The 23,784-nt window shown below is 40.9% G+C and overlaps 1 protein-coding gene across 4 annotated transcripts in view; it reads left to right on the top strand.

Annotated features, from left to right (window-relative positions):
* The window catches only part of PLA2G6 (phospholipase A2 group VI), a 168,279-nt gene that overhangs the window by 123,042 nt on the left and 21,453 nt on the right, over positions 1 to 23,784 (top strand). For all 4 annotated transcript variants that reach the window (XM_075833685.1, XM_075833682.1, XM_075833681.1 and 1 more), the window contains one exon: positions 16,033 to 16,183. In XM_075833685.1, the coding sequence (XP_075689800.1) occupies positions 16,033 to 16,183 (151 nt within the window). The remainder of the gene's footprint in view (positions 1 to 16,032; positions 16,184 to 23,784) is intronic.

The following is a 23,784-nucleotide window of genomic DNA, read 5'->3' as shown; positions in this document are numbered from 1 at the left end:
TTATCGGATCATGCCCCGATTGGTTACTGAGATATGCAAAACAATCTCCCCCCGAGATCATGGTCGTGGTGCCTGAATGAAACTCTCCTAGATAATCCGAAACATGTAGAGGAACTCAGGAGTTCTATCTCTGAGTTCTTTAATCGAAACGAGACACCAGGTATGTCTTCCCCAATAATTTTGGGAAACGCATAAAGCTTATATACAAGGACATTTAATCGCTTTAGGCACCAGATGCAAGAAGCAGCGCACTGCAGAATTAAACTCCCTTCTCACCCAAATATCAGCGTTAGAACTTATAGGTAAACGTTCTAGAGCAGCCCTCGAGCAACCTGACCTTGCGATACTCAGACACAAATTGAAGTCCTTATTAAATGTCAGATCTGCTAAGTTGTACCAGAGAAGCATCTTTAAATTCTATGCACACTGAGACAGGGGTTATAAAGTTATGACTGCTCTTCAGGAGATTAAAACGGCATCTGGAAATAGTGTTAGGGATATTAAAAGTGCAACCAAAGAGTTTCTTGCCTTTTATTCTGCTCTGTGCAACTTACCAGAATATAAAGACGCAGAGCTACTCACAACTGAATTTCTGGACACTATTAATCTCCCATCTCTGACCCTAGAGGAGAAAAACTCTTTACGGGCACCCTTTACACATCAAGAACTATCACAAGTCCTACGTTCTATCCCTAATAGTAAGAGCCCAGGGCCAGACGGCTTCCCCATTATATTACAAGATGCTCCATCACCTTCTTATTAATAAATTTTTAACTGTGTGCAATGACCTTCTGACGGATTCTCCTTTACCCCCTCAGGCTTTGGAGGCACATATCTCTCTAATTCCTAAGGAGGGTAAGGACAGGTGGCAATGTGGTAGCTACCTCCCCATATCCCTCCTCAACTTGGACCTTAAGTGATGGTCAAAACTTTTGGGCAATAGACTCAAGCCCTTACTCTCTAGGATTATCTCCCCAGAACAAGTTGGATTTGTCCCCTCAAGAGAAGGAAAACATAATACCACCAGACTCATCAATATTATACACCATGCCTCTACGAGGAAGATTCCATTAGCCTTTCTGAGTACAGATGCGGAAAAAGCATTTGATCGAGTACGGTGGTCTTTTCATGGGACTCTTTTAAAATTTGATTTGCCCCTTCCCTTCATCTCTGCTATATTCTCCCTCTACTCGACCCCTAGAGCAAGTATCCGCTTTAATAGTACACTTTCCCCTCTCTTTGACATTGCCAATGGAACAAGCGGGCAGATTTTTTAACTATTTGGAGGGGTGTCTAATTTCCAAATTTATTACTCTAAGGGTATGTTCACACGATTAACAAAATACGTCTGAAAATACGGAGCTGTTTTCAAGGGAAAACCGCTCCTGATTTTCAGACATTTTTCGCTGCGTTTTTTACGGCCGTTTTTGGAGCGGTTTTCAATAGTCTATGAGAAAACCGCTCCTAAAAATGGCCCTAGAAGTGTCCTGCACTTCTTTTGACGAGCTGTCATTTTACGCGCCGTCTTTTGACAGTGACGCTTAAAATGACAGTACATCGTAAAGCCCATTGAAAGTAATGGGCAGATGTTTGCCGACTTATTGGAGCCATTTTTTCAGACTTAATTCGAGGCGTGAGACGCCTCCGTTACGTCTGAATAGAGGTCGTGTGCACATACCCCAAGTCTGAATTATTGGGTGTGGCTATTGGTGAACGGGATGCTAGGGAGCTTAAAACCCTAGTTCCGTTTAGGTGGCTTGAGTCTTACATTAAGTATCTAGGAATAAACCTACCTAAAAACACTTCCTAGTTATGCATCGCTTGCCCACAAATTCCGTCTAGGTTCACTTAATATCCCATTCCTCTCGTGGTCAGGTAGGAAAAACTACTTAAAATCATATATAGCCACAAAATATTTTACTAATTAACATTTCCCATATGTCTACTTTATGTTGGCATAGTTTTTTGAACATTCTTTTATTTTTCTAGGACGTTACAAGGCTTAGAACATAAGCAGCAATTTCTCATATTTTCAAGAAAATTTCAAAAGCCTTTTTTTTTTAGGTACCAGTTCAGTTCTGATGTGGCTTTGAGGGGCCTATGTATTAAAAACCCCCATAAAACACCCCAATTTAAAAACTAGACCCCCTCAAGGTATTCAAAACCACATTTAGAAAGTTTCTTAACCCTTTAGGCGTTTCACAGGAATTAAAGCAAAGTGGAGGTGAAATTTGCAAATTTCATTTTTCTTACAGAAAAAAAATGGATTAAAATTGAATTTCTGCAACACAGAAGGGTTTACCAGAGGAAAAACTACCAAATATGTATTGCTCAGAATATGCAGTTTTTATAAATACCCCACATATGGCCCTAGTGTGCAAGTAGACTAAAACACGGGCCCCAGAAGCAAAGAAGCACCAAGTGCATTTTGGGGCCTCTTTTATTAGAATATATCTTTGGCACCATCCAGGTTTCAAGAGGTCTTGTGCCAAAACAGTAGAAATCCTCAGTGACCCCATTTTGGAAACTATACCCCTCGTGACCATTTAGACACCACAGTTGTTCTGCAGAACTTATTTGAATTGCGCTGTGAATTGAAAAAAAACCAAAATACTTTCCAATAATATGTAGTTTTTGCACAAAATTTCTTATTTTTACAAGGAATAAAATACCACATTGGTTTCCCAATTTCTCCTGAGTGTGGCAATACCCCATTTGGGGTGATAAACTGACGTTTGGGCCCGTGGGAGGGCTCACAATGGAAGGAGCGCTATGTGTTCTTTGGAGTCCAGAATTTGCGGGATTGGTTTTCGGGTGCCATGTCGCATTTGCAGAGCCCCAGAGGTATCAAAGCAATGGAATCCCACCAGAAGTGACCCCCATCTTGGAAACTATACACCTCAAGGAATTTATTTGTGGGTGTTGTGACTATATGGACCCCACAGTTATTCCACAGAACTTATTTGAATTGCGCTGTGAATTAACAAAACCAAAATATTTTCCAATCGATTATATATTTTTGAAAGTTAGTTTGAAGCCCGATTTTTTTATTGGTTTAAAATGGATCACGTCATCTGTAAGCCATAACAACCAATCAGATCCCTGCATGGATTTTTAATACCTGCTTTGGAAATTATAAAAGTTTACCTGATTGGCTGCAGGTAGGGATGTAACAACCAGAATGCTGTCTCACTGCTGCTGCTGACATCATAATCTGCCTCCTGGTACATTATTCAGAGACCAGACACAACTCTAATACACCGCCTGCTGCCACCAGACTCCACATCCAGGAGAGGACGCACAATATTCCTCACAAGACCGTACTCCATCTCCTGCTACAAAGAGAAGCCATCTCTGCTGTGTTTTCCTGGGAAATGATCAGAACAACTTCCTACATGTAACATGGGAGACATCACAGTCCTTCTACTATACTGGATAAAGGTTAGTATATATAGGCAGGTTGTGTATTTTGGTATATTTGCCAACAACACCATTTTGTGGGAGACAGTCCAGCAAGCCGGGTTAGGAAAGGTGGTGTTTATGCAAATTTGTGTTTTCAGGCAGAAAGGGGGCGAGTCATCAATGCTTTGCTACTGTGGATTTGGGTTGATTGGCAATGATAAATAGTATGGGGGAGGGGTATGAGTGAGATTATAACCCATTTGTTCATCCACACACTAACGCTCTGTGCAGTAATGGGACGTCTCTGTAATGGAAAGGTCTCCAGATTTATTATGGACACAATCCATTATAGCGTTCATTTTTATATCCATGTTACAGACAATTCTTTTGGCTATTGATATAAATTAGACTTTCAATGTTAGTGTTTACTGAAAATTACAATGTTATATATGTCTCATAATGAGAGCCACTGTAGTTTATATGAGAAGGTGTTGTGCTGGTTACTATGGTGATATCAGCCATCTTGGGGCTTATGTCAGAAGAATGCATTGTGCTGGTTGCTATGGTGATACCAGCCATCTTGTGCCTTATATGAGAACAATGTGTTGTGCTGGTTGCAATGGCAGACATCTTGGAACTTATGGGAGAAGATTGAACCTCATTTAACACAACTGTCTAATAGAAAAACTGGATTTGTTGACCATCGCAACCAATCACAGTGCAGCTTTCATATTTCCAGCACAGTAGAAAAAAAATTGAAAGCTGAGCTTTGATTGATTGCTATGGGCCATAGGATATATTTTTCTATTAAACCGTTTTGATAAATGCGGCTCAATGTGCTGTGCTGGTTACTATGGTGACGGCAGCCATCTTGTTACAGTCAAAGGCAGTTGGTGTGAGCAGCCTGATACTGGATAGAACTATATAAAGTTTGTTTGTTTGAAGCCCGATCAGGGAATAGCTTTTTTTGATTGGACATTGAACAAAGTTTGCCTCGTTTCGCGATTTTTGATTGGATTAAAAATCGCTTTTACTGAAATTTACTTTTCACTGTCATTGAATTTGCATCAAAGTACACACTTGCCTGATCGTGATTTTTGATTGGTTGTAAAACAAACCAGTAGCGATTTTTGATTGGATTGGACATTTCACAAAGTTTGCCTCCTTGTGCAGATTTTGATTTGGTTTAAAAGTCACTTTGGTTGAAAAACAAACCAATAGCGATTTGTGATTGCATTGGACATCGAACAAAGTTTGCCACTTTTTTGATTGGTTTAAAAGTCACTTTTACTGAAATTTTACTTTTCACTGACCATGGCTCCCAAAAGAAAAACTCCTGAACAAAGAGAAGGTCGACGCTTGGCTCAAAGAATACGTAGAGCAGCAGAAACGCCAGAAATGACAAATGCTCACAAGTGACCACGAGCTGAAGAAACCCCTCAAGCGACTGATCGTCGGTTTCGAGCACAAGGCGCAAGAAATATTGTTTCTCGACGAACATCTTGGGATTGCATGAACAAAGCTACTATTCAATACGAGCCAACAATTGAATATGATCTGCACGACTTGGTCAATATTGGAAACATGGACACGACCTGTGAACATTGTGAAGCCCAGAAGTGGAAGTCAGAGCCACCTGGCATGTGCTGCTCTGCTGGCAAGGTTCAACTACCCCCACTTACTGCACCACCAGAACGACTCAACTCAATGATGACTGCGAACACTCCACAAACCAAGCACTTTCTGGGAAATTTGAGGCGCTACAACTCTTGCTTTCAGATTACTTCGTTTGGTGTGAACAAAATTAGAGAGAGAGGCTTCATGCCCACATTCAAAATTCAGGGACAGGTTTGCCATTGACTTGGATCGCTCCTGCCATTGCCCAATGAACCACCAAAGTTTCTGCAGATTTATTTCATGGGCGATGAAAAGCTTCAAGTTCAGCAATGACAGAGCAACGTCCCTGGAACTCGGGCCGAGATTTTGCTGGAACTGCAGCACATGCTTCACGAACATCACTGTTATGTCGAGATATTCAAGAGCTCTTTGTAGTTATCCGAAGTCATGATTTCCAAAGTGGTCATCAAGGCTGACCGAAGGCCAACAGGAGAGCATGAGCGGCGATACAACGCATCAACTGTCAATGAAGTTGCTGTCGTCATCGTTGGGGAATTTGTAAATCGGGATATTGTGCTGCAGAAGCGTGATAATCAACTGCACAGAGTTTCTTAAACCCATCGATCATATGACGCACTTCAGTACCCACTGATCTTTTGGCAAGGCAAAGACGAATACGATATTCAAATTTTCCAAATAAATCGAAGTACCGGAAATGCTACCGCCGGGAAAAAAGTTTAGTGCATGGCCTTCTACGCCTATCGAATTATGATGCGGGCGAGCCATTCATATCACCTCTTGATGTGCCGAAATCTTTTCCATCAGTTTTTGGTTGATCTGTATGCCAAAATCGAAATGGAGCAACTTCGCTTCATCCGTTCTAATCAGAAGGCACTTCGTGCTGAAAGCTATATCCACCTTTGAGATGCTGTCATCAACGATGGACACACGAGCAATGTTGGTCAGATGGTTATCTTGCCTTCCAGCTCCACAGGGAGCCCTCAACATATGCATGAATACACTCAAGACTACATGACATGTGCGAAAATACGGAAGGGCTGACCTGTTTATTACTTTTACGTGAAACCCAACATGGAAAGAAATTTACCCAGAGCTCTTGCCAGAACAATCGGCGACTGATAGACACGATCTGGTAGCCCGAGTCTTTCGACAAAAGGTTATCAAGTTCATGAATGTCCTCACGAAGGGCAAGGTATTTGGAGAAACTAAATGCTTCATGTGCACAATCGAATGGCAAAAACGAGGTTTGCCTCACGCACATATACTGATCTGGCTGAACGAGAAGATCCGACCAAATCAGATCGATTCTGTCATTAGTGCAGAGATCCCAAATGCACAAGAAGATCAAAAGCTATTCTACATCATCATGAAGAACATGGTCCATGGATCATGTGAAAGACTGAATCCAAGCTCCCCATGCATGAAAGATGGCTTCTGTACAAAGAGATTCCCAAGACAGCTGATCCATGAAACTCCGTCTGGAGATGATGGTTATCCACTTTATCGCAGAAGAAAAGTGGGAGAAGGCGGGTTCACTGCATTGATGAAGATAAAAATTGGCAATAGTTACCAGGACATCGAGGTCGACAACAAATGGATTGTACCCTACTCTGCATTTCTTTCCAAGACCTTTCAATCTCACGTCAATGTTGAGTATTGCAACTCCGTTAAGGCGATCAAGTACATCTGCAAATATGTCAACAAAGGATCGGATCAAGCAGAATTTGACTTGGAAAGACAAGGAAGAACAACTGATTAAATCAATCGTCCAGAAAGAACAATTGATGAAATCGATGGCTTCCAAACTGGACGTTACATCAGTAGCAACGAGGCTGTATGGCGAATTTTGGACTTTCCAATTCACGACCGCTATCCGATGGTAGTTCATCTCAATTTCCACTTGGAAAATGGACAGAGAGTCTACTTCACCGAGGAAACTGCTGCACAACAAGTTTTGCAGCTCAAAGACACCCCGCTGACAGCATTCTTCAAGCTTTGCCAACAAGATGACTTTGCAATTACACTCCTATACTGCGATGTTCCAAAGTATTATACGTGGAATAAATCTACAAGATTTTTCAAGCGAAGAGTCCAAGGAACACCAGTTTAAGATCACGTTGGAATCATGTCAAGTGATGCTCTTGGCAGAGTCTACACAGTGCACCCAAACAACCACGAGTGCTTCTTCCTCCGGTTGCTTCACACAGTAGCAGGCCCGACATCGTTTGTTAGCCTCAAGACTGTTGGCGACCATGTTTGTACAACCTATCGGCAAGCATGTCAAGAAAGGGGGCTACTTGAGAGTGATTCTCATTGGGACAAGACTTTAGAGGAAGCAGCAACCTGCCAATTACCAGCAAGTTTACTAAACCTATTTGCTGTCATACTCCCGACGTGTGGACCATCCAAGCCACTTGAACTGTGGGAAAAGTACAAAGTGCACCTCTCGGAGGTTGTTCTTCTGCAAGCACGACGGCAAAACCCGGGACTCCAATTGGACAGCTGTACTCCGCAAATGTTCAACATGTCATTGATCCTACTTGAAGAAAAAACCCTCATGGTGGTTGGAAATAGACTTGAGCAACTGGGACTTCCTGCAACGGAAAGGAACAACGACGAAAGACTTGGACGGGAATTGCTTCGAGAAACAAGCTATGACATGAGCGCTCTGGAGACTTATCTTGCAACGAATTAACCTCTTTTGGTTGCTGACCAAACGACGACGTACAATCAGATCTTGGACATGGTTCTGAAAAACACCGGTGGTATTGTCTTCTTGGATGCACCTGGCGGAACAGGAAAGACGTTTGTCGTAAACCTGTTGGCAAAGATCCGACAACAATCCAGGATTGCTCTGGTTGGTTGCTTCCTCAGGTATTGCGGCAACATTGCTTGATGGTGGCAGAACTGCCCATTCAGCGTTCAAATTACCGCTCAACTTGACTCGAGATGAGTCTCCTGTTTGTAACATAAGCAAAGGTACTGGTGTGGCAAATTTCCTGCAAGAATGTTTGATGATTGTCTGGGATGAATGCACAATGGCAAACAAGTTGGCGCTTGAAGCTCTGGATCGAACTCTGCTGGACTTGCGTGGAAACAATACAGTCATTGGAGGTGTTGGCTGGTGATTTCCGTCAGACGTTGCCTATTGTTCCAAAGGGAACACCTGCAGACTAATTGAAAGCTTGCTTGAAGCAGTCGGTGTTGTGGAGGCATGTGAAGAAGATGAGTCTGACTACCAATATGCGAGTTCATCTGCATGGAGATGCCACAGCTGGTGAGTTTGCCAGCAGATTACTGAATCTGGGGAATGGAGATGTTCAAGTTGACAATGGGACAGATCTGATCAGCTTCCATGATGATTTAGCAAATTTCCCCATGTCGGTGGAAGAGCTTACAGTGTCTTTCTCAACATCGCCTTCAACTACAGAGATCATGAATGGTTATGTCAATGGGCAATACTGGCTCCAAAGAACGATTCTGTCAACTCCATCAATCAGCAAATTCAAATGACTCGTACAGCTTTTCTTGACCTGGCAAAGTCAACCGACCATTATTGACCCCGATCAGGCGGTGTACTATCCGACAGAATTTGTCAACTCTCTCTCGAGCCGTCTGGCTTACCTGCCCATCGATTGATGTTGAAGGTTGGCTCACCTATCATGCTGTTGAGAAACATTGACGCTCCGAAACTTTGCAATGGGACTAGGCTGTGTGTCAAGTTGATGGATCACGTCATCGAGGCCACCATACTAACAGGATGTGGCAAGGGGGAAGTTGTCTTTATTCCTCGCATTCCCCTCGCTCCAAATGATGTTCCTTTCGAGTTCAAGCGGCAACAGTTCCCAGTACGCCTAGCCTTCGCAATGAGAATTAACAAGGCTCAAGGTCAATCCCTGAAAGTGGCAGGAATACACCTTCAAAGTCCCTGTTTTTCCCATGGGCAACTATATGTTGCTTGCTCCAGAGTCAGCACTGGAAAGAATCTCTACATCTTGGCACCGGATCAAAAGACAAAAAACATTGTTTACAAGAAAGCGTTGGCATAGAAATATGCAGTCCTAAATCAACACTATATAAATCTGTAATTAATATATTGCTCCATTTAATTTCTTTTATGCTTCCAATAACATTATTTACACCCTCTAGCAATTAAATTCATATAAAGAGGTAGAAATTAAATTCATACTGAGAGGTATTTAAATAGTGAGCTTTTACTCTATCTATACCGTAAGTCAACCTCCCGTGCAACGTCGGGTATAAAAGCTAGTAATATGTAGTTTTTGCTCAAAATGTCTTATTTTTACAAGGAATACAATACCACGTTTGTTACACAATTTCTCCTGAGTGTGGCAATACCACATTTGTGGTGATAACAGCCACATGTACGGCAGTTTATCTGTTGCCTGGGCACACGGCAGGGCTCAGAAGGGAAAGATGAGGGGGATAAGCTGTGTGGCGTGCATCAGGGTAAGTAAAACTGGGGTAAGTTAAAAATCAAGGGATGTATGATACATTTTAAAACCATCTTTTATACAGAGCCCTCTTTTTTTGGGACACGTGTCACATTGGTATATTGTGTTCTTCCTTATCCCCCTCTTATAGCAGACTTTGCACCTCTTTTGACTATTTCCCTTCCCACCAGTTTGGGGAACTTCTCCTGGAAAATGTTGCCCTGGTACTATGTGTGTGGCCTCTCTTCCAGAAGTACTGGGTGCCCCCCCCTTTCCTGGTCCCTAAAGATTAGGTTCTTGATAACCACCTCTTGAATTTCCAGGAAAGTTCCCCTCTGGCCTGCACATTGAAGTAGCACGTACGCATTGTACAATGCCATCTGTATGATGTGCACGGCCAGTTTCTTATACCACACCCTCGATTTCCGCATGGCATTGTAGGGCTTCAGGACTTGATCTGACAAGTCCACCCCTCCCAAGTACGTATTGTAGTCCAGGATGCAGCCTGGTTTGGGGTTCTCTGTACTGGTACCTCCTACTGGTACATTGGTACTGGGGTGGCCATGTATTGTTGTCAATACAAAGACATATCTCTTGTCCTTGTACTTGACACACAATATGTTGCTGCTAGAATGTGCCCTGCTCTCACCCCATATGAGTGTTTGCCCAAGCAGTTTCTTAGGGAGGCCTATATCCTAAATTTGTAGGCATACCCTGATGCACTCTCGCACCGCCTATACATCTTCACACCATACCTTGCCCTCTTACTTGGCAGGTTCTGGCAGAATTGAAGCCTCCCTTTAAAATGTACCAGGGACACATCAACAGAAATACACTTCTCAGGGATGTATGCTTGTGCAAACCGGTCACTGAATTGGTCTAATAGGGGTCTCAGTTTATACAAACGGTCAAAACTGGGGTCATCTCACCCCGGGCACTACTTATTATCAGTATAATGTAAGAAGCGAAGTATTGCCTCTTAACGCATCATGGACATGGCCATACGGTACATCAGGGTGTGGTATAAGATGTCCGTGCTCCAGTAGGTCCTAATGGACTGTTTTTTTTAAGAAGCCCCATGTTCAATTGAAGTCCCCAGAACTTGCCCAACTCTACTGCGTCTACAGTGGTCCACCTGTGGGATTGGGCATAAAATGATGTGGGGTTCTTAGTAATATACTGTTGGGCATATACATTTGACTGGGAGACCATAAGCGCTATAAAGTCATCAGTGAAGAAGAACTTGAAAAAAGTCAATTTCACGGAGCCCTGCCGTATTAAATTTCATCCCCGGGCTGCCCGTGTACTCTGAGTACAAATGGGGTTTCAACTGCGGCGGGGTAAATTCGCTTGGGGGTTTCAATTGTGTTGGTGGTCCTGGGGCTTCTCCTAGAGGGTTCCTCTTCTTCATCACTGGATGAGGAGGTTGATAAATAAAACAGAGTCTCACCATCCGACGAGTCTGTGTCGGAGGCAAGAAATTAATATGCCTCTTCGGCAGTAAATTTCTGTTGGGACAGGTTTGTTATGTTGTGCTTAGACACATGTAAAATTTATTATTATTCATACAGCAAATAAAATAAAAAAAGGCTTCCCTATCTAGGAGCAATAGGCTGCTACCTAAACTAGCCCAAAAAATTTGTGTTTTTATAGAATGAGTGGGCTTCCCTGAGACTAAACCTAACTATGGAGCGAGAGTTCCTAACACTAAATCTAACTAGACTTTATTTGAACTTCCCTGAGACTAAACCTAACTATGGCGACTATTCCCTGACACTAAACCTAACTAGATTTTTCTAAGCTTCTCTGATGCTAAACTCCACTACGGTGATTGACCCCTAGATCTAACTATGGTGACGGATTCCTGACGCTAAATTCCCTGACGCTATACCTAACTACGCTTTTTGACGGTTCCCTGACACTAACCAACCCTAATACTAAACTAACCAGTTAAATTGTCTAAACAAACTATTAATTTATTTTTATTTATGTTTGTATTTTTTTTAAATATATATATATTTTATAAAGAAAAAAATAATCCCCAGAGACCAAGAAATTTGGTCCTGAAGATTAAAAGAGGAGATCACTGACGAAAAACGTGGGGGGAACACAAGGAGGAAGGGAACAAGAGTTTGTAGTGGATGGGGAAGGTGGGAAGCAGAAAAAAGTGTGTTTTTTTTTTTACTTTTTTCACTCTTTGCTCTTCTCTCCCTCTTCTCACAATGGCTCTAAATGCCTCGCTATCTCCAACAGAGTAGTTCAGTGCGGTTGCAGCAGGATGTGATGTCAGGGAGAGGAAGTTTAGAGACAGATCAACGCTATTGGTCAGTTAGTCACTGACTGACCAATAGCGGCGATCGACGAGGCGGGACCATAGAGACAGGTCCCGTCATATTGAGCTGTGATAGCCTTCTGTCTGAAACAGTAGCTGTCACAGCTCGTGAACGCGCCGGTGGAAAATGGCGCTGCATGTACTCCATGACCCACTATTAGGTCACTGAGCACGAACGCTCTAGTTAGCATGACCTAATAGTAGGTCATGGACTGCTAAGGGGTTAAAGAACTAGGCTACAAGCTGAAGGGAAGGACCTCCAAGGTAGTATTCTCAGGAATACTGCCTGTGCCATTCACATCACAGGAAAGACAGCGGGAGCTCAGGGAGCTAAATGCATGCCTGAAGTCTTGGTGTACACGAGAAGGCTTTGGGTTCCTAGAGCACTGGGCTGACTTTTCATTGGGGTACAAACTGTATTCTGCAGATAATTTCCACCTAAATGGAAGGGGGTCCGCTGTGCTGGGGGAGAGAATTCTAGCTGTGGTGGTGGAGTATTTAAACTAGGGCTGAGGAGGGAGGTCAATGTATAGAGTAAAGGGGTAGTTGTAACGTCTATGGCTGAGGGCCGTCGTTCAGACTTACCCTCTGACCACCCCGGCCATGGACATCTGCGTTCTTGGTGACATCTCCCTCCAGGAAGACGCCGGCACTCACTTCCAAGTTCTGCGACTGTTTCCCCCAGGGCGCGCGCACAGCCTTAAAGGGCCAGTACGCGTCCAGCTGTCATTTCAATAATTAGCCCAGAATGCTGCTGGACTATATAAAGGGCTCTGCCCACTTGATCCTTGCCTGATCATTGTATACCTAAAGTTTGTCTTGCAAATGGTCTCCCAGTGTTTTCCAGTTCCCAGTGTTACCCGTTCCTGCTGCCTATACCCTGTATCCCGTGCTATCATATCTACTAAGCCATCTACAGTGAAAGTCAAGTCGTGTCTTCCGCTGCATCCACTGTGCCATCTACGGTGTAAGTCAAGTCGTGTCTCCGCTACTGTCTACATTGCCTCAGGTACCCTTTCTGGACTATAGACATTGTTTTGTACCTAGTTGGCCAGCTGCTATCCCGCTACACGGTACAGCCCAGTGGGTCCATATTCCGCGCCGTGACAGTAGTCAGGTTAGAGAGGGGTCAGACTAAATTGGTGGGGGGAGAAAGACTGTGGGGTGAGGTCTAGACAACAGGATAAGGAGATCTTTTTGTTACAAAACAGCAATGAAAATAAAAATGCCTAAATAATGTCAAATAATCACATTTCTGATACCAAACGTGGCAATTTGAAATGCAAGTTAAAGTGCATGTTCACAAATGCCAGAAGTCTAGCAAGCAAAATGGGAGAGCTTGAGGCCTTGGTACTGGAGAAACATATTGATATATTTGGTGTTGCTGAAACATGGCTAGACTCTTCACATGACTGGGCTGATAATCTACAGGGTTTTACACTGTTTCGGAAAGACAGGGCAAATAGGAAAGGCGGCAGTGTAATGTCTTTATGTGAGAAGTGATAAGAAGGTGAGTGTGAAAGAGACAATAGTGTGTGAAGATTGTGAGAAGGTTGAAAAGTTGTGGGTGGAATCAAAAAAATAGGTAAACACTGATAAAATTACTTTTGGTGTAATCTATACACCCCCGAATATAACTGAGGAGATGAAAGATCAGCTATATAAACAGATGGAGCGGGCTGCACAGGGGGTACAGTAGTGATAATGGGAGTCTTTAATTACCGGGATATTAATTGGCATCACGGTTTGGCTTCAACTGCGAAGAGGAGAAATTTCCTCAACCTGTTGCAGGAAAATTTTATGGGCCTTTTGTGGAAGACCCGAATAGAGGTGAAGCTCTGTTGGACCTGGTCATTTCTAATAATGCAGAGCTTGTTGGGAATGTCAATGTTTGTGAAAACCTCGGTAACCGTGATCACAATATAGTTATATTTTACCTATACTGTAAAAAAACAAACACAGGCTGGGAGGGCAAAAACACTTAATTTTAACCCTTTCCCGACATTTGAAGTATCCATACGCCAAAGTCAGGTAGGGGAAGTATGGAACGGGCTCACGGAGTGAACCCGCTACATACGAAGCCGGTGTCGGCTGTATGTTACAGCCGACACTTCACAGTAATGAGCGGCATCACGCTCGAGCGTTATCCCACTCTTTTAACTCGTTAAATGCTCCGGTCAATACCGACCGCAGCATTTAAATCGTTCGAAAGAGGGGGGCGACCACCTCTAACATCTCATCGCGCTCCCTGCAATGCAATCCCGGGGGGGGGGGGGGGGTGATAGTTGCTATGGCTGCCTGGCTGGCCTAATGAAGGACCCCAGGTCTGCCATCTTTTGTGCTCCTATTAAGCCTCTGGCAGGGCTTAATAGAAACCTGTCAGAATCACGATATACTGCAATACATTTGTATTGCAGTATATTGTACAAAGCGATCTAACGATCGCTGATTGAAGTCCCCTAGGGGGCTAATAAAAAAAAATAGAAATTCGTAAAATAAAGTTGTTTTTTTTATGTAAAAAAAAATTAAAACTTATGAAATTTTCTTTTACCCCATTTCCCCCCTTGAGCATAGTAAATAAATAAATAAATAAGCATAATTGGTATCGCCGAGACCGTAAAAGTCTGAACTATTACAATATATCATTATTTAACCCGCACGGTGAACGATGTAAAAAAAAAAAAAAGTTCTGAACACCAGAATCTCTATTTTTTGGTCCCCTCATCTCCTATAAAAAAATGAAATAAAAAGTGATCAAAACGTTGCATGTACACCAAAATGGTATTATTAAAAACGAAAGCTTATCCCGCAAAAAAATAAGCCCTCATACCACTTAATCAACAGAAAAATAAAAAAGTTATGTCTCTGGGAATTTGACGACACAAAAAAAAGAAATTTTCTTTTTTACACTTAGGTTTTAACATGTAAAAGTAGTAAAATATAGAAAAAACTATATATATTTGGTATTGCCGTAATTGTATTGACCCACAGAATAAAGATAACATGTTGTTTTAATTGCACAGTGAATTCCGTAAAAGCGACGTGCAAAAAACAATGGAGGAATCGCTGTTTTTTTTCATTTTCTACCCCACAAATAATTTTTTCCCCGTTTCCTAGTACATTATATGGCAAAATAAATGGTGCTACGAAAAACTACAACTCGTCCCGCAAAAATCAAGCCCTCATAGTACTATATCGACGGAAAAATAAAGACGTTATGGCTTTTGGAATGTGGGGAGGAAAAAACAAAAATGAAAATCTGAAAGAGGGCTGTAGGGGTTAAAAGAGGGTTAAAAGAGGCATGGACTCACGGGACAGAGATATACTATTACCACTTTACAAAGCATTAGTGCGGCCTCATCTAGAATATGCAGTTCAATTTTGGGCTCCAGTTCATAGAAAGGATGCCCTGGAGTTGGAAAAAATGCAAAGAAGAGCAACAAAGCTAATAAGGGGCATGGAGAATCTAAGTTATGAGGAAAGATTCATAGAATTAAACCTATTTAGCCTTGAAAAAAGACTAAGGGGGACATGATTAACTTATATAAATATATGACTGGCGCATACCAAAAATATGGTGAAATCCTGTTCCGTGTAAAACCCCCTCAAAAAACAAGGGGGCACTCACTTCGTCTGGAAAAAAAAAGGTTCAATCTGCAGAAGCGACAAGGCTTCTTTACTGTGAGAACGGTGAATTTATGGAATAGCCTACCGCAGGAGCTGGTCACAGCAGGGACAGTAGATGGCTTTAAAAAAGGTTTAGATAATTTCCTAGAACGAAAAAATATAAGCTCCTATGTCAATGTGTAGAAATTTTTCCCATCCCTTGGTTTGTACTAACTATAGAACTATGTAAAAATCGAAAAAGTCACATTTTTTTGGCGCAAGAACCAATGCACCTAAATCTGCACCTTTTTTTTTAAGCATAAACAACTTGATAAATACAGGCCATAGTGTTTTACATTTTAACTGAAACGCTAAATTTTGGCTCATCTGACCCCAAAACCTTATCCTACTTTTGCTGGGTCACACAGACTCCAGATGAACTTTAATGTGTTTTTTTTTTCCAGTAATGGATTTTTTTTCTAGCTACACTCGCATACAGGCAAGTTGCATGCAAATCTTTTCATATTTTTGACTGGTGTATCTTCACGTCTGGATTACAAAAGAAAATATTTTATTTTTTTATTACTTTACTTCTGGCAGGAAAGTCCATGGAATACCTCCGCTGTTTGTACTTTCGCATGAAGAATGAGGTTTTTCGTGGCTCACGGCCATATGAGTCTGGACCTCTGGAGGAATTTTTAAAAAGGGAATTTGGGGAGCAAACAAAGATGACCGATGTGACGCAACCCAAGTGAGTTAGAACTAAATTGAATAAATTTTATTTATTTTTTCTACCCATGTCACTTTTACTTATTACCTCTTGTGTTCTACAGGGTTGTTGTTTTTTTGCCATCGCCCATCTAAGAGCTTTGTTTTTCTTCATTATTCTAGGGTTTCATGTATTTATGTTTTTCACTATCTCTTTTCCTTAAATTTTCTTTACTGAAAAAACGGAATTAAAATGGGGACCTTAGTTCTTGGGTGTTTATAGCGACATTTTGAGTTGGACAAATGTACACATATTTAGTAATCTACAAAGGAGTGTGAGAGTATTATTGTGTGGTATAACTTTGTTTAACTAACTCTCATATCGCCAATGTGGCTATTCACGTCTTGCGCAAATAGCTCATGCTGCTGCAATGTAAATAGACATGATCCCCTTTAATCACAGATCGTGCTGAATAACCACCTTCCTACATTCGAGCCGTTGCCATGGAAACCTGTGACCGCTCGATGACGTCACGGGCTACCAACAGTCTGATGGGGGAGAGGAGCATGTTGGGAGGACATGATCTTTGTCCTCCCAGCAAACCTCTATATATACAAATCACTTCTAGTAGTGATCTAATGGCCAGCAGGCATCAGATTACAATTATTTGTAATCTGCATTCAGAGAAATGTTGGAATAAAAAACATCATGTTATCACAGCTTCATCCAGACACAGAACAAAAGAAAGTAAAAAACATAAATAAATAAAAAATAGTAAAAGTAAAAAAAGAAATAATAAAAGACAGATAAAAATAAATATTTGCTCTTATGCCTACAATAAATGTTTCTGTACATAGGTGCTTTTCGCCTATTACAGATCCCCAAAGGCAGGAGGTGCCCTAGAAAAAAATGGTGACCTTAGTTATGATGATGTTGGTGATGATGTAGGTGGGGAAAAAGGCACATATTTTATCTCATTAGGCATGGGAGAGGGGGGTTATTTTGTCATATATACATTTGTCTGGTTAAACAAAGTATGTTAATTTACAAAAAAATAAGGAAATTAGCATTTTCCCCCTTATTTTATACATAAAACTGAAAGAATGAAGATATCTGTTCTGTTTTGGTACCATATGAATCCGCCATTTGTGCCACACAAAAAAAGAGAAATTTTAATAAAGTATGAAATAAAAAAATAAAGTGCACCCCTATAGTCGATCTGTCACCTGATTTTACAATACAAACTTCATACGTTATTGAATAGATCTTAGACCTGATGAGACTGATGTACTTACTTTGAAAATCTGTGTAAGAATGGCTGTATAATACTGCCTAATATTAAAATGTGTTTTTTATGAGACTAAGTATATGCATGATGTAATTTTAATTTCCTCCCCACCTAGAGGTGGAGCTGACATTCTCCAATCAGTGTCCCTCCTCCCCAGCACCATGCTGAAATCTCACACATGCTCCCTACAAGCTGGAGTTTCCCTGGCTCTGCAGTGAGAGAGTCTGTCGTAGAAGCTGTAATTCCGCACAAAAACTGCTGCTTGTACTGAGCATGTGTGAAATTTGAGCATGGTGTGGGGGAAGAGGGACACTGGAGGAGGACATTGATATAAGATTTTCAGCTCTAGGTCTCATCAGGTCTAACAGATCTATTTAAAGGGGTTTTCCCATCAGGGACATGTTACAGGATATGTCATAAATGTCAGATAGATGCGGGTCCCAACTCTGGGACCCGCACCGATCTCTAGAACAGGGCCCCCTAAACCCCGTTCTACCTCTCTGTGTTCTAGCTGACACTTCTGATTTCCAACCATGTTAGAAGAAAACAGCGTAGCTTGAGAAGCCACGCTTTTTCTGTAGCTCCTATAGAAGTGAATGTCCATTATGGAAACACCGTGGCTCGTATGCTACGCTGCTTCCGTAACTGACATTCACTATTATGGGATTTGCGGAAACAGTGTAGCTCAGCAAGCCTTTGACACCTTTCTTTTTTTTAAATAAAATTGTGCATCAGTGTGATTTGATTCTTTGTACTTTTTCAGATACAGCTGCTTTGTATTCTGTATACAGAACAGCTGTATCTTGCACTGAATCCTGTATCCGTCAGGTCAGCAGCACTGACGAGTTCAGTAAATGCAAGTAAGACACGCAGGATCGAGCTGTTATCTGTTATGATCTGTGGGTATGTGGACCCACTAGGCCGTAGCGGAGTAGCAGCTGGCCAAACAGCAGTATACACAGTCTCTGCAAAGTCCTAGTACAAGAGTACCTGTAATAGTCCAGACAGTAGGGTTAGGTACAGATGGAACTTGACTGTAGATAACGCCAAACGTGGCGGATGATACCAGGTGTGGCAGATGACGCACCACACGACTCCAACATTAGAAAGGACACAGGAACAAACACAGCACAGGATACAGATAGCAGGGAACAGTATACGACTAAGGGACCATTTGCAAGACTAACATGGGAATACACAACAACGCTCAGGCAAGGAGTGAAAGGGCAGGACCCTTTTTATAGTCTAGGGTAATCTGGGTATAATTAATTAATTAAATACATAGAGACCAGTGCAGAGCTGGGCGCATGCGAGTGCTGGCGCCTCCTGGGAGGGAGGCGCCGGCCCGAACATGGAAGTCTGCGGTTGCAGCCGTCGGGGTGGTGAGTAAGAGCGACGGTCTGCGGCTGTGGACATTACACTATCGATCACATCTAAGTTCATAACTTAGATGTGATCGATTACAGGATCCGCTGTCCCACGGACCTGACGGATTCAGGTCTTGGTGAACGACACAGCTGCTCTGTATACAGGACACAAAGCAGCTGTATCTCAAAAAGTAAAAATAATTTTTAATTTATTGTATTTAGGAATTTGCACCAATCACACTGATGCACAACTATATATATATATATATATATATATATATATATATATCCAAAGAATAAATCCTGCAGCACTCCAGTAGTCAAGATAAGAGAAAACTGTGATTTATTTATGCCAACATGGCAAGTGCAACGTTTCTGTCCAACATCGCTGCACTTGCCATGTTGGCATAAATTAATCCGTTTTTTCTTATCTTGACTACTGGAGTGCTGCAGGATTTATTCTTTGGATATCTGTATGGTCTTTGGATCGAGACCACTTGCTTATGTCAAAGGTGTACATAGCCTTTAAAATTGCCTATGGACAGTCAGACTCCCACTATTAGATTAGTGGGGGTATGACTGTCGGGAACTCTTGCGAGTGCTAAAGCCTCCTTCTTTGTTTACATTGGGCTTCAGGCTATTCATTCTTGCACAGGCTTTTACTTTAGTTGCTGCTCTGCGTGATATTGCAGCGTTGTCCCATTCAAGTGGGGGTCCAAGAGACGGACCCCACCGATCTAATATTGATGGCCTATCATAAGGATAACAACCTAAAAAATGGAGTCAATACAAAGCTTTGACTGATAAAAGAATAAATTTTATTGATACAAAACATAAAACATGAAAAAACTCACATATTAAAATCAGAGATGACTGCCACAGTGTGGAAAAAATGGAAGCTAGACAGGTATACATAACAGGATAAATAGCAGTGTATATACATGAAGGAGAAAATTGGATCTTTGCGAGGGCGCTGCTGTGTGGTGGAAATGATAAAAACCAGGTCCAGGGTATAATGTTCAAGAAGTTTTATTCCAATAAGTGGCTACGCGTTTCAACGCTGAACAAGCGTCTTCCTCAGGCCATGTGAATAATACGTTGACAGCATTTATATAACATGTGAGTTCAAATAGGTTTGAGTGAAAAAACCGCCAAATCTGACGGGGTCAAGGTGCGATCGTGACGTCACACCCGGCTTTTTTTTTCCCCTCTTTCACTCCTCGTGCGTGGTCATAAAAACACATTTGCGGTATTACAAAGGTAAAAACATTCCTTAGTTAAAAAATACATAAAGTACATTTTTGCAGACAGCAGGGAGAAAATGAGTACAATACGTAGAAAATAAAAATAAAAAATAGTGAAAATAAAAATGAAAATAAAAATATCCAAGTTTACGGTCCAAAACTCTTGTATATAATTATCTTAAGGGAGGATCGAGTACTAAGAGATTAATAGGTAGTTGGCGCTAATTGGTAATGAAAATGATTGTTTTAGCACAAACTTGAATGTACTGGGCAAGCGCTTGTGTTGCTGAGTTACACTGAGACGAGCTAGGACGCTAATCCGTTGTTAGGGCAACCAAAGGGGTTTGGAGCCGCGAAATACACTGAGAATGCAAACACATAAAATACATAAAATGCATTCTTGTGGACAGCAAGGGGAGAGGAAGTACAATAAGGGAAATATTGAAAGTAAAAAATAAGTAAATAAAAATGGACATATACTGGGTTACGATCTATACCTCTGGTGAGAAGTTTTGTAAGAAGCGGATTCCTGGTTTGGAAACGGGCTAGCGCTATTTGGTAATGTAAATGATGATTTGAACACAGTCTTGGATACACTGGGTGAACAGTTGTGTTAGTGGGAGACAGTGGAGGGTGCTATGACGCTGATCCGTCAAATGTGTTTTTATGACCACGCACGAGGAGTGAAAGAGGGGAAAAAAAAGCCGGGTGTGACGTCACGATCGCACCTTGACCCCGTCAGATTTGGCGGTTTTTTCACTCAAACCTATTTGAACTCACATGTTATATAAATGCTGTCAACGTATTATTCACATGGCCTGAGGAAGACGCTTGTTCAGCGTTGAAACGCGTAGCCACTTATTGGAATAAAACTTCTTGAACATTATACCCTGGACCTGGTTTTTATCATTTCCACCACACAGCAGCGCCCTCGCAAAGATCCAATTTTCTCCTTCATTTCCCTTCAACAAAGCGGTCCCCTTGGGATACCGACTCGGATCTGGCAGCAGCACCGTGGTTTTACTTGCCCTTGAAAACCCTACCTAGGTGAGCATGATACATGCCCTCTCGTCTCATTCTTTACCCACTGATTTGCACAAGGTGGCGCCGTGTGTTCTTTTTCTCTCTTCCCAGTGTATATACATAGGAGTATAATACTCAGACAAATAACACCAGGAAGGACTTAGAAAACTACTCTAAATTATGTATGAAGTCCTGGGTCCTGGTAAACAATTGTAGACATGAGGGCATAAAGAAGTGCCTAACCTACCCACATGATAATGTGGGAAGATACATATAAATTATATATTGATGCCTTACCCATGGTGTGTTATCCTGCTGTCTGGCGTCACACCCGACGCGCGTTTCGGCGGAAGAGCCTTCGTCCGGGGGTGGTGCCAGAGAGTCAGGAAGAGGACTTTATGTAAACTAAACACCTATCAGGTACGTGACCTGTAAACAGCCTCATCATTCACAGCTGACCGGAGGCCAGCAGTAGGTAACGAGGCGTTCTGAACGCATATCGCGTCCTATATACGGCACACCACAGGGTTCAAAAAGCAGATCAAAAGACTGCGCATGCGCGAGCGATGCTCGGGATAGAATACAGCCTGCACACATCCAACTCTGTCATCTGACATAGACCAGAGCTACAGGATCACGTGACCAGATCACTCGGCAGAATCACATGATCTGGCAAATGTCAACAAAGAATATCAGAGCTGCATCTATATGCGTAAGTACATCACTATATATAGCAATTACAGAGTATCATTACATATGATCACATTTAGAAAACCATTGTACATCATTGTATGCAGCCTTAAGAACATATGTGTTTGAATAGTGTACCAAATATATAGAAAAATATATACTATCCCTATCCTTTCCCTATCTTACAATACATAAAATATATGTGCATATATGTAACAAATAAAAAATAATAAAAAATATATAAAACAAATTATAAAAATACAAAAATATTAAACACAAAAATATATTGTACATGCGTATACATGTTATACAAATGTGGTGCAAAAATGACAATACATATCACAAGAAATAATGAAAATAAATTATGCATGTATATTATATATGTGTATATATATGTATATACATACATACACATATACACACAAACTAAAATGTGGGTGAAAACAGAAGACACGGAGCACATTTGCCGACATACTCCAGTGATAAATATATGTGTACGTATTAGTGAACAAAGAATTATAAATAGACATATAATATTGATAATGATGATAAATATAGCATATGTACCATAAAATTATGCCTTTAATGTGAACAAAATGAGAATAGATATATAAAATATATATATATATATATATATATATATATATATATATATATATATATGATAATAATGAAAAATAAAAATAATAAACAAAAAAAAGAAATAACTAAAAAATAATAAAAAATAAAATAAATAAATAGATAAAAAATAAAAATAATAAATAAAAAATAGTGATTAAAATATGTGAAACAGGATTAAAGAAGGTGCAATAAATGATAAATATAAAACATAATAGATTATTCACAAATAAATTATGTGAAGCAAGACATACACATATTCATATACATATACACATATATACACACGTATACATATATATATATATTTCAGGACATACACACAATATATACAATGAAGACTAAAAATATGAAATGGACAATTAAATGTAGTGCTACATCAACCGAATATCGTGTAAAAGCAAGAAAAAAAGAATGTACACAAAAGATTTTTAATATTTAAATGTGTATATGTGTGAAATTCACAGAAAAAAGTTTTTATTTAATAATAGGTGTTACTACAAATATGTGAATAAATATAAAAGAGATTTCTTTATTTGTGCTGAGAAAATACATAATAAATACATATATGCACACATACATACACATGCATGTGCAGGAAATGAACTAAGTTCATATGAAAAAGGAGGATATGAATGGAAATGATAACCTACCTATAGTATACATATATATATATATATATATATATATATACGTACATACCCACATGCACATGTAAACCAAATAAGTTATATATACTAAATAAGTCAATACAGAAAGGAAGGGAAAAGGTTAATAACCACTATACACAATTTTTTTTATATCTATCCTTCTAAAGAGAAGGTGGTGGTGCAGATGTTCATCTTAGATACACAAAGGACCTCTAAACAGACTCATTAATCATCAAAGCGGTCGACAGGATCTAAATAAAATAAAACAGAACAAGAAAAAGAAAGTTATAAAGATTAAAATAATCATGTCATTGTTCGACACCTAAAAACATCACACGAGAGATCCTGACACCAGTTATAGAAAGGCCGCAAAACCCAAATTCTCGTTAAGCCCCATTGGATGCATGGTTTTGAGTTTCCAAATCCAGCGAGTCTCTAAGCGAAGCAATCTCTTCATCAGAGGCCCACTTCTATATGGTCTATACCCATGGTATGCAGGCCCCTAGAGTCACATCCGTGATGGAGGAAGAAATGCCTAGGTAGAGTTGAGTAGATCCACCATTTCGGGTTTAGTTCCTCTGGCAGCCTCAATCCCATTCACGTGTTCTCGTATCCTTCCCTTCAGTTCCCTTGTAGTCAACCCAATATATATCAAGGGGCACGGGCACTGGGCATAGTAGATCACCCCTTTCGTGTTGCATGTAATAGGCCACGTGATTCTGTATTTCATCTTCTTAATTGAATCCCAGAAGTCCTCACTTTC

Source organism: Rhinoderma darwinii, chromosome 7 (assembly GCF_050947455.1).
Source record: "Rhinoderma darwinii isolate aRhiDar2 chromosome 7, aRhiDar2.hap1, whole genome shotgun sequence".
Lineage (NCBI taxonomy): Eukaryota > Metazoa > Chordata > Amphibia > Anura > Rhinodermatidae > Rhinoderma > Rhinoderma darwinii.
The sequence above is the reverse complement of the archived record's forward strand: the minus strand, read 5'-3'. Positions and strand labels throughout refer to the sequence as shown.